This window comes from Bidens hawaiensis, unplaced genomic scaffold (genome assembly GCF_021521415.1).
Source record: "Bidens hawaiensis isolate Kalapana, Puna unplaced genomic scaffold, B.hawaiensis_p1.1 tig00005482_1, whole genome shotgun sequence".
Lineage (NCBI taxonomy): Eukaryota > Viridiplantae > Streptophyta > Magnoliopsida > Asterales > Asteraceae > Bidens > Bidens hawaiensis.
The window spans coordinates 1529119-1541500 of record NW_027491351.1 but is presented as its reverse complement, the minus strand read 5'-3'; the positions used below and the strand labels follow the sequence as shown (position 1 = coordinate 1541500).

Genomic DNA, 12382 nt, shown 5'->3' with positions numbered 1-12382 from the left:
TAAAATATTTTTAAGCTGAATCATTTGACAAGTTTTATTAATAAACTATTAACCCAAAATCCAAATTGATTCTTCTTCACAGAATTCGATTGAAATTTGTTTTATCATAATTTTAATAATCCAGTTCTTATATGATATTATTGGACTGCAGGGGGGGGAACGGTTTTGGCTGTCTCCTTTGGTTTGCAGACATTCATTTTGCACACTCAGGTGTTGAAACTGTACAGTCAAGCTTTAAGAGTTGCTAATAGAGCACCTGCACACAGTAAAGGTGAACTTTCTATTATAAAGTTTTAACATGTTTATATAATAATCCCTTCAAAGACTGATTTTCTGTTTGTTACTTTGAGTAGATTGATGCATAAAAAATTAAGTACATGGCATCTTTTAATGAATCTGGTTTATATGTATAGCATATAAAGAAAAATAGTTCTTTGAGTGGGTTGAGGGATTGGATAGAGAAGTTACATATCTTGTGTTATATAATGCTAAAATTTTTGTTCTAGCATTTCATTGTAGTCGTCCCACATCGTTAGGCCCTTAAAGTTTGGCTCTTTTAAAGTTATATATAAAGACCTCCCGTTCGCATATCTTTTTTAACTTCATTGAGACTTGGTAGATTTACTCCATATCGCGTATTCATTTGAGCTCAAAAGAGGTAATCTTTATTCATTATTCTCTTAGTATTTTTTATGCTTTTTGTTATGGTATCTTTATTTATGTTTTTTATTCTTCGTATATATTTATTTATTTATGTGTGTGCATGTGCGTGGGTGCGTAGCCGCGCATGTGCGCGTGTGTGGGTGCCCCGCGTGTGCTTGTGTGACTGCGTGTGTTTATGTTTGTATTTATGTGTGGATTTCAGATCAAACTTGGACTGGACTGATCAAGTTACAATGTGTGCGACTCCTCTCAACTCTGTCCTGTACACAGGCCCACCTTTAGATCACTCCCAACAGAATGAAGCCAACCTGGTTTTGAAGAATCATCCGTCAATAGCTTTTCTGCCTCAACCAACCACTGTTAAAGAACTAAACAACATGTTATCCGACACTAAAAATGGAATAGCCGTTTCTGGCAGTGCTACGAGTGGCCAAATCGGGAAGAATGAAAGTAAGTACAGCTGCATCTTTTTCTTAAAAAAAACTTTCACAAATATTTTGATTGGTGAGAAACGAAGTTCGAGTACATTTTTATTGTCATTTAAATCACTGAAGGAGTTACAAATTTGATTGGTGTTCACGTTTGATACGCCTGGTTTTGACGAATTTTCTTCAGAAAACGACAAACCAAATCGGCCATATTGGTGTGTGTTTGACTGGCTGGAATTCCCTGTTGATTTAAGCAGTTTGTCGGTTCGGCTTTGGCAGTTTGGTGTAGGGTTGTGGTCGGTTGAATTGCTCAACCTGAATATACCCATATTTTTATTTGTGTCAAAAGCATCAACCCAGACCCGCACACACTTAAAATTTTGCAACTCGAACATGGCCCGTTTAACCCATTTTAGTAAACATGTCAAACGTGTTGGAGGGTGATAATCAAGTTGTAAAGATGATAATTACTTAATTGGGTTGTTGGGCTAAAAAAATGGGTTAAACGGGCTAATGTGTTGAATGAGTTGATGGGTTGTAAAAATATTGGTTAATTCGATTCGTGGGTCGATCTGTTAACAAAACGGGTTAAACAAGTCAACCTGATCATGACCCTTTTGATTAAACAGGTCAACCGAACATGACCCATTTTTAATTTGGTTAATATACCAACCCAAAACCTGGTTACTTTCATGTCGTTACGAAAATTGCCACCTCTAGAGTTTGGCAGTTTGACTCAAGTTTTTTGCTTAAAATCATAAGTTTGTATTATTATTTTTAAATGATAAAGATGGTTACAAATATAACACATACTGATACGTGCATGTGCATGTATTAATATTAATATAATTATTAGTATTTATTTATTAGTTTATTTAAGTTAATTAGTAATTGGCCTATGAGTTAGTAGTGGGTAGTTTAATATTCATAGTGGTAGTTTATTTAGAGTCATGTTAGCAAGTAGTGGGTAGGTGGTTTGTGTGGCTATTTATAATTACTTTGTATTTGTTTTTAGCATGAATGAAATATAAAAAATGGTGCTCCAAAAGAGTGTCTCTATCTTTCTCATCTAATTCTTGGGAGTGTTTGCCTACTACAAAAGGCTAGGGAGATTAACCATCTCGAATCGGTTCCTATCACATACACATACTGCATATTCCATAGATGAAAAAACAATAAATAAAAAAGGCTAAACAACTGGTTCAGTCTGTTCAAACTTTAAACGGTTTATAAACATCCGTAAACTATTCACTTGTGTTTACAATCTTACATTATATAACTTGCAGAGTTCAAATGTGATGTTCAAGAAGGCGGAACAGTCACAATCCATGGAGCAACGAGCACTGGTGGGAAAAAGGTTCATTCCCATAATATGGTGTTTAATATGCACACCAAGAATCTCTGTCCACCGTGAGACTTGCCGGTTTCCTGTTCCTGGCCTGCACATGTGGACCCAACAACCTTAGAGCATGTGTTGGACAATGGTGTTTTGGAGGGGTTATCAAGAAGAAACAGGTTTGCTTTTATTCTTTGTATTTTTGCGTGCGTTCGTTTGGTTTTTATAATCTTAATTTTTAGCAAAACAAGTGAACGATTTGTGAATTTCAGATCTAACATGGATTGGGCCGATCAAGTTCCAATAGCGGTGGCCCTACTTAACTCGGTCCCGTACATGGGCCAACCTTTTCATCTGCCTGAATCAATCACTGTGGAAGAACTAAACAAAATAGCTAAAAAAGGAATAGCGGATTCAGGCAGCGCTGCCGGTGGACTAATCAGGCCACTTATCGGGTCATTTGACGTTTCTGATAATAATGGCGGGTTCTTGTTTTGCGTGGCTCTACCAGGTGTCGAGAAAAATGGGAGTAAGTACTTTCCCTGTATCTGAAATTCTGAATATGACCCGTATTTTTTATTCGCGTGAAAAACATCAACCCTATCCTGTGCACAGTTAAAATTATGTATCCCAAACACAACTTGTTTAACCCATATCTCTAAACGTGTCAAATGGGTTGACAGATAATAATCAAGTTGTAAACATGTTAATTGGGTCGGTGGGTAGTAAAAAAATTGGTTAATTGGCTTGGTGGATTGACCTGTTCACTAAACGGGTTAACAAGTCAAACCAATCACGACCCTTTTAATTGAACAGGTCAAGGCCGACCATGACCCTTTGTTGAATTGGTTAATATACCAACCCAAAACCTGGTTATATCATATTGTGACAAAAATTGCCATTTCTAGAGTTTGGCACTTCAATCAAGTTTTTTTTCTTAGTCTTAAGTTTGTATTATAATTATTTTTTAAAATGATAAAAGATGGTTAGCAAATATAATACATACACATAACTGCATATTTCATAGTTGATAAAACATTAACAACTGGTTCAGTCTGTTTCAACAGTTTATAAACACCCATAACCTATTTGTTTGTGTTTACGTTATTTATTTTGTAGAGTTCAAATGTGATGTTCAAGAAGACGGAACAATCACAATCCATGGAGCAACGAGCACTGGTGGGAAAAAGGTTCACTCCCATAATATGATGTTCGACATACACACCCAGAACCTGTGTCCACCTGGAGACTTTTTGGTTTCCTTCAAGTTGCCTGCACATGTGGACCCAACAACCTTAGAGCACGTATTGGGCAATGGTGTTTTGGAGGGGTTATCAAGAAGAAACAGGTTTGGATTTTTTTATGGTGTCTCATATTTGTTTTTATTCTTTGTATTAATGTATGTGTGTGATGATATTTTTATAATCTGAATTCCTAACAAAATAAGTGAATGGGTTGTGAATTTCAGATCTAACATGGACTGGGCTGACCAAGCTCCAATCGCTGTGGCCTCGTTAAACTCGGTCCCATACACAGGTCCACCTTTTGATACCGCAAAACAGAATCAGCCATTGAATCATCCGACAATGGTTTTTCTGGATGAATCCACAACCATGGATGATGTAAACCAAACGCTATACATCGGTAGCAAAGGATTAGCAGTTGAAGGCGCCGCCGCCAGTGATCTTTTTCCGCGTTGCTTTACCGGGTGTGGAGAAAAATGAGAGTAAGTGCCTTCACTTGCGTGAACATGACCCATATTTTTATTTGTGTGAAAAACATCAACCCTAACCCGTTCACAGTTAAAATCGTGTAACCCAAACATGGTCTGTTGACGACCCATTTATCTAGACGTGTCAAATGGGTTGACGTATAGTACTCAAGTTGTAAACGCGTTAAATGGGTTGGTGGGTTGTAAAAAATGGGTTAAACAGGTTAGTAGGGTCGACCTGTTTTAGTAAATGGGTTACAGGTCAACCGAACACAACACTTTCAATAAAACTGCTCAACCCAAACATGACTCGTATTTTTAACAAGATATATATTCTAAACTCAAAACCTGATTATTTTCGTGTCATTTTTCTAGATCGTGATGAAATTGCCACCCCTAGACTTTCCCGGTTTGGGTAAACATTTTTTTTTCTTAACATATTAAGTTTGTATTAAAATTTTTAAAATGATAAAGATGGTTTGTATATAATATCCATACACGTAACTTGATATTCCATTGATAAAATCCATCAAATATAATCAACTGACTTGCTTCGGTTTGGATGGTTATGAACACCCCTAATTGATTTGTTTGTATTTACATTATATAATTTGCAGTCAAATGCAATGTTCGGGAAGACGGAACAATCGCAATCGATGGAGCAACGAGCGCTAGTGGGAAAAAGGTTCACTCCCACTATATGATGTTCGACATGCACACCCAGAACCTGTGTCCACCTGGAGACTTCTCGGTTTCTTTCAAGTTGCCTGCACATGTGGACCCAACAACCTTGGAGCACATCTTGGACAATGGCGCGCTTGAAGGGGTTATTAAGAAGAAACAGGTCTGAAGATGATGTTGTCGGTTATAGGTTTAGAAGATGTTTGTTGCGTTGAAGTATATTGTATTAGATTATATTATTATTATAGTTTGGTTGTTAGTCTGAGCCCACGGGCCTACCTTGAAAACCTAGAACCCTAAGGTTTGTCGGTGGGGTCACACTAACAAACTATAATAATGATATTAAATAATAATATAGTCTAATATATTGTGTATCGTTGTTAAAGACCGCAGGCATGTTTTGTTTGTTCAAAGATTTGAATTTTACATAAACTGGATTTAAGGATTTTCTTTGGCTCCTTGAAAGACAGAAAATACGAGAAATAGTTTTATGATTGGAACGTGTGTGATTATGTGTTTAAACTTTGATTTCCTTTTTTTGCTTCATACACATGTTCTTAGAGCCGAGGGTCTCTCTGGAAGTCACCTCTTTATTCCTTTGGATAGAGGTACGGTGTGCCTACATCCCACCCTCCCCAGACCCTACCTATAGCTCTGCTGTCGGTGGGATTTTACTGGGTATGATTGATTGATTGATTGAATGTTCGTAATAGAGATCCCATATCAAGTGAGTTGGTGTATCAATTTTCATAATTAACGGTTGGGGTAAACAAATTGTGGATAAGATGGAGTTAGTTTTTAGCATAATTTTTTAAAATTTAAAGATTGGGGAGAAAATGATGGATAGGATGAGAATGCTATAAGAGCATTCTCAACCTATCCTCTAAAATTATGTGAGGGGAGTTTGCAAATGATAGGGTGGAGTTTTGAGTGGTTATTAGTGTAAATTATAGGGTGGGGAGAGAAAAATAGTAATGTTTTGTAAATTTGGGGATACTTTGTTTGCCCGTATTTATTTTTAATATTTGTTGATTTAGTTGTGAGTAGAGGAAAGAGAAAATTGTAATGATAAAGGTATAAACATTATTATTTAATTGAACAAGAGAGAGAAATGTAATGATTTTTGGTGTAATTATAGAGATGGGGTTAGGGGACGAAATGAGAACGCTCTAATCCTTTCACGACTAATTTGAGGGAGTGTACACGACTCGGAGTTTTCTAGGTATTATTATTATTTCAAAGAAATTGTTAGATTACTCTATTATCCATTTTTTAAAATAATAAGTAACATTTTATATAAACTATTTTTACCAGACTTGGATGTCACGTGGTTGTCTTTCAAGGATCCATGTTGCATCTTTGGTCGCTCGGAAGCAAGCCATACCGTCTCGCTTATGATAGGTACGCTTGGTTTCGTCCCACCAACTCATTAGTAGACTAGTCTCAACTATCAATCTGTGGTGCATCATATGTGCAAGCAGGTCGGGGCCCATACACTTGCAAAACACTATTCTTGTTTGTGATGAGAGCTATGACTAGCTAGTAAATCCAAACATTCAAGCACAAAGCAAATACAATCATCAAACATTTGGTTTGGCACGTTCTTTTACCACCAAGCCACACATGCCTTCCCTCATGCATGTTGTTACACATCCTAAGCACACCAAATATAGGCTTCACTTTGGCTTAGGTAAAGAGACAATTAGATTTTTTTAATTGTCGTCGATACGGCTGTTGAACACAATCAGTTGGGCTAGCGGTAATTAGTTCATGATCAGCGATCACAATGACCAACAAGATTGATTCAAGAAGTTATCAAACTGACTGGTGACATTGATAGCGAGTTTCAAAATTGCGGGGGCTCTAAAGGTTGCCCACCAAACCAACCAATGACCCGGTTTTCTATCTTGTCTCACCACTAGGGGTGAGCAATTCGCGGTTCCGAACCGCTAGAACCGCGGAACCGGAACCGAACCGCAAGATCTGAACCGTATTATTGTATTTCGGGTCCGGTTCCGGTTCTTAAATTTAGGTGAAAACGGTTCCCGGTTCGGTTCCAGTTAGAACCGACGATTCCAGTTATAGAACCGCTAGAACCGGGTTAGGTTTAAACCTTGAAGATTATATTTAAAATCATATATATTTAGTAGGCTTTCCACTTCCATGTACCAGCGACCATCCACGTTCTCACTTTCTCGGTTATATACAATCCCTTAACGATATTCATATTCCATTGCCCTAAATTTGTTTTAAGATAGAGTTGTTTTTTGTAATATTTTGAGTCATTCTAATCTATTTTGAATCCCGTCATTAAAATATAATATGTTGATACGATAATGTTTCATTTTCCAAATTTTAGCTTTGTTTCTTGCACATTCTAATAGTTTATATTTAGATGTTTAGTTGAAAACCGATTATGGCAAGAACCGTTTAACTCGGTTCTGAACCGGACCGGAACCGTTAAAATACGGTCCGGTTCCGGTTCTTATATTTAGCATTTAATGGTTTCGGTTTGGTTCCATTTCGGTCCAGTCCGGTTCGGTTCTGAATCGTTGCACAACCCTACTCACCACCATTGTTTAGCTATCTTTTACGAGTATTTTGGATTAGTGAAAGGGGGTCTCTACTAGAGACACCCAAGGAAAATTAAAAACCACCAACCCAATTAATCGCGGTAGGGCTGCGCACGGTTCGGTTCGGTTCGGTTTTTAGATGAAACCGAAACCGAAAATTTGGTTTTTTCAAATATACAAACCGATCGGTTTCGTTTTTCGGTTTTTCGGTTTCGGTTCGGTTATATTCAGTTTTTTTTATTTTTTCTTGTTTTGTTTTTTTTTGTTCTATTAATTGTTTTATGCAACTAGTTCCTGTGTACAAAAATAAATATTAACATTTACTATTCTTTTCACAATCTATTGTATGCTACATGGCCACATTGGGTAATATAAAACAAAGACTTATGGACCACAAAGTTGGGCGAAACAATTAAAATATTCTAGTTGGTCCTGAAGTAATACGATTCGGTTATACATTGATTCGGTTCGGTTCGGTTCGGTTAATATGTCAGTTCGGTTCAGTTTTTTTTGGTATTTTTGAAATGGGTAACCGAACCGAAACCAAAATTTCGGTTTTTCAAAAAAAAACCGCCGGTTAATGCTTCGGTTCGGTTTTTTCGGTTAATTCGGTTTCAGTTCGGTATTTTCGATTTTCTGCTCACCCCTAAATCACGGATTGGACAATCAGTGGCGGATTTGTGGGGTCTTTTGAAAAAATGTGTTTTTTTTATATTTTTGTTGTCTTTTTTTATTATTTTATTGTTTTTTTTTGTCTTTTTGTTGTCTTTTCTTTTCTTTTATTTCTTTTCTTCTGTTTGTTTTTGCTTTCGTATTAGTAATCTTTAAAAAAAATACTTTTTAAATATTTTTCATTTTAAACCAATTTTCGGGTAAACTAAGTAAAAGTCGAACTTCTCGTCTTAACAAGCTAGTCACTGTTCAAATCACCAAAAATACTTTCTAACATTTTTAACTTATGTTTCATTTTATATTATTTAAATTTCTAAGTTTGTGGTGTGTTGGAACCAAACTTGGTTTAATACAAAGATCGAGTGGATTTACATTCGCTTAAACCCGAGTTTAGGAATTTGATTAATAAAAATTTTCAAACTTGTTTAAGCTACTGATTTTATTGAAGTAATTCATACATTTAAATAGAATTGTTTGACGAGATTTAATATACAAGGATATAAATTGAATTAAACAAAATTAAATACTCACAAATAGAAGTTTTTATTAATAAGAAAGTTCCGAGTAAAAGTCGAACTTCTCGTTTAGAAAAATGTGTTTTTTTGTCATTTTGTTGTCTTTCTTATATCATTTTATTGTTTTTTTTGTCTTTCGTTGTCTTTTTTGTATTTTTATTTCTTAATTTTGTTTGTTTTGTTTTTTTGTTAGCGGTGTGTAACCAATTTTCTGTGTCAATAATTTTTTGTTTTCAATCCATCGGTTTCAAAATTACAACGAAACAACAATTTTAAAATTGAAACGAAACAACATAAACAAAACAAAATTTATATAATAATATTAAATGCATAACAAAGAGTTCGAAAAAAAGAAACAAAACACAAAAACAAATCTAAACTGCAGCACCACCTGCGTCGTCTCGTCTGTGTGTGGTGGGCTTATCCCCAGCATCATCGTCTTCGTCGTTGTAACATCTTGGATTTTTCGTGTTTGTATTCGTTTATGTTTACCCAACTCGGGAATCTAATTCCGAACTTTGTTATTAATAAAAACTTGTATTTGTGAGTATTTAGTTTTGTTTAATTCATTTTTTATCCTCATATATTCAAACTCGTCAAACAATTCTATTTAAATATATGACTTAATAGCTTAAACAAGTTTGAGAGTTTTTATTAATTGAAGTCCCAAACTCGGGTTTAAGCGAATGTAAATCCATCCGATCTTAGTATTAAACCAAGTTTGGTTCCAACACACCACAAACTTAGAAATTTAAATAATATAAAATGAAACATAAGTTAAAAATGTTAGAAAGTATTTTTGGTGATTTGAACAACGACTAGCTTGTTAAGACGAGAAGTTCGACTTTTACTTGGTTTACCCGAAAATTGGTTTAAAATGAAAAATATTTAAAAAGTATTTTTTTTAAAGATTACTAATACGAAAGCAAAAACAAACAGAAGAAAAGAAATAAAAGAAAAGAAAAGACAACAAAAAGACAAAAAAAACAATAAAATAATAAAAAAGACAACAAATACCAAAAAAAACACATTTTTCCAAATCATCCCACCAATCCTCCACTAATTGCCCAATCCGTGGCTGATTGGGTGGGTGTTTTGGAAACACCACATGGTGCATGTAGCAAACCCCTTTATGAATATGGGTTTACTAGATACACCATATGGTGTTTCCAAAACACCCACTCCATCCGCCACAGATTGGTTAATCCGTCACGGATTGGTATGGTGTTTTGGGAAAATGTGTTTTCTTTGTCATTTTGTTGTTTTTTTATTATTTTATTGTTTTTTCGTCTTTTCTTTTTGTTTTTATTTTTATTTCTTTATTTTTGTTGTTTTGTTTTTTAGTCGGGTTTAACAATTTTTTAATTGGATTTAAAGTTACAACGAAAAAACAATTTTAAAATTGAAAAACGAGCAAAATAAACAGAACGAGATTTATATAATAATAATAATAATAAATACATAACGAGTTCTGTTTGTTTTGTTTTTTTGTTAGTCGGGTGTAACCATTTTTTGATCGGTTTTAAAGTTGCAACGAAACAACAATTTTAAAAATTGAAAACGAACAAAATAAACAGAACAAGATTTATATAATAATAATAACTAATACATTACGAGTTCAAAAAAAATGAAACGCGGCACTCCACGCTCCACTCTCTGTAGCCAGGAGTCGGTGGCCGCATCCAAACGCACGACGCGATATGTACGCGGAATGTGCTGCGGGTGTTGATGCGGTGGCTGTTACGAACACGATAAATTACCGTTGATAACATGAAGATACAAAAACGATAAAATACAACGTACCTGATCATCGTCCTCGCCCTCACCGTCCGCATTGTCAACCACCATGTCCTGAATATGCACCTCCGACTCCTCAACTGGCGGAGGCTCGACAAGTGGGACCTCGACGTAGGGTGGAGCATGTGGATCAGTGACCAGGTGCAACACGCCTTGATTCTTCCGGATGATGCGCATGCCCTGTACCCGTGCACAGTCCAGCGGTCATGGGCGAATCGGCGGTTGAATAGGTAGGGTATCCAATCGGCCCGTGTAGCCCAAACTCATCGCAATCCGTGTAACGTACATGCCGCCGACCAACAACCCGTGGCCATTCCTGTGCCGGTAAATGGCGAAGTAGTCGCCGAACGTGCGAGCTAGGTTGCAGGCATCACAAAAAAAAAGGTCACAGAGGTTGTAGTGATCTGCCCCAGGTGACGACCATGTATGGTGAAAGCCATAAGCCTGTGTAGGTACCTGTACAAAAATACAATACAATATTATTATATTATATTATACATATACATATACATACCTGTGCAACGGGTCCCAGATGGATGAGACTCGGGAGTCTATGGGGTCGGTAGGCCAAGGAGCATCGCTAATCGTCGTCCACCAACGCTTCAACACGTCATCTGGTGTCTCGTGTATGCTCTCCCTGTAAATAGGCTAGAGTAACTCCTGCGGTGTGTACAAGCCGAGCGCCATAGCAAACTCCTCCATCGACAGATAACGGTCCTCCCCCAACATACGGAACCGAACCTCTGCCCGACTAGTAGCCGCACCATCAATCAACATCTGGACCTGCGGCTCTCCAGCCGGCCGTGGCCTGAAACAATATTAACACGTTTGTTAAATATACTTTATAAGTTATTTGAAAAGAAAAAAAATACCTGAAAATGAATGTAGAGTAAAACTCTAGCGTGAGCGCCCGGTACGCTGGCTGGTCAGCGGTAAACAATCTTACCCATGGTGTATCAGCCCTAATAATTGTTTTCAACCTTTCTTCCGCCCGAACACTTTTTATAAAGTCCGTACACAAGGTCGTGCTAGGTTGCGGCGCCATACGCCGAAGCTGCGTAAACCGGACATGGTAATCGGACTCTGGGTCAAAAGTCAAAGGCAAGTAGCCGTGTAGAAGCTTATCCCTTTCAATGTAGGCATTCGTCATCTATATTTAAGATATAATATAATGTATAATTTTATTTTATTATAATTATATAATACAGATAACGAGTTTGTTAACATACCCGTTTTCTAACACGTTTTCAAACCCGTTTTCCATATCGTTTTCAAACCCGTTTTCAAACAAAGTTTATCAAACCCGTTTGTTAACCTCAAACCCAAATTTAACCATTTTAATTAACAAACCTGTTTTCAAACTCGTTTGTTAACCTCAAACCCAAATTTAAACCGTTTCATTATTAAATCTGTTTTCAAACCCGTTTGTTAACTCAAACCCAAATTTAACCCATTTCATTAACAACCCTGTTTTCAAACCCGTTTGTTAACCTCAAACCCTTAATCCAACCCGTTTTGAAACAAGTTTGCTAACCTAAAACCCAAATCTAACCTCAAACCATTAATCCAACCCGTTTTCAAATGCGATTTCAAACCCGTTTTTAAATCTCAAACCCTAACTCTTAATCTAAACTATAACTTATATCAAACTAGAGCATAATACAAGTATGTTACTTACCTTGATGTTGCTGGTCGGATCTCGAATAGTTTATGTCAAACGAAAACGGATCGGACAGATGGGTGTGTGTTTGTTTTTGTTTGATAGTGTAAGTAATCAGAGACGGAGAGGAGTATCTGTGGGACAATCCGCCACTGATAGATCTCTCAGTGGCTGATTACTTTTTAAATCAAATCCGCCACGGATAGGTCTATCAGTGGCGGATTGATTTTAAAATAATATTATATAATTTTTAAATATTTCGAGTAATATTTATACAAAATAAAACCATTAATTCGTATTATTTATAATAATATTATATAATTTTTAAATATTATGAGTAATATTA

General features: G+C 36.2%; 2 protein-coding genes across 2 annotated transcripts in view; both read left to right on the top strand.

The window, feature by feature from the left end:
- The window catches only part of LOC143629910 (uncharacterized), a 61456-nt gene extending 56468 nt beyond the window's left edge, over positions 1–4988 (top strand). The window contains exons 3-8 of the mRNA XM_077099058.1: positions 866–1113; positions 2378–2606; positions 2700–2956; positions 3547–3775; positions 3896–4122; positions 4756–4988. Of these exons, the coding sequence (XP_076955173.1) occupies positions 2707–2956; positions 3547–3775; positions 3896–4122; positions 4756–4988 (939 nt within the window). The 5' untranslated portion in view covers positions 866–1113; positions 2378–2606; positions 2700–2706. The remainder of the gene's footprint in view (positions 1–865; positions 1114–2377; positions 2607–2699; positions 2957–3546; positions 3776–3895; positions 4123–4755) is intronic.
- LOC143629911 (alpha-crystallin domain-containing protein 22.3-like) lies at positions 897–2505 on the top strand. Its single transcript, XM_077099059.1, has 2 exons — positions 897–1113; positions 2378–2505. Exons 1-2 carry the CDS (start codon positions 897–899, stop codon positions 2503–2505), a joined length of 345 nt encoding a protein of 114 aa, XP_076955174.1.
- Positions 4989–12382: the final 7394 nt, after the last annotated feature.

Coding starts and splice junctions, on each gene's coding strand:
- LOC143629911 (XM_077099059.1), top strand. CDS start 897: ATGTGTGCGACTCCTCTCAACTCTGTCCTGTACACAGGCCCACCTTTA. Junction 1,114..2,377: donor CCAAATCGGGAAGAATGAAA/GTAAGTACAGCT, acceptor TATAACTTGCAG/AGTTCAAATGTGATGTTCAA.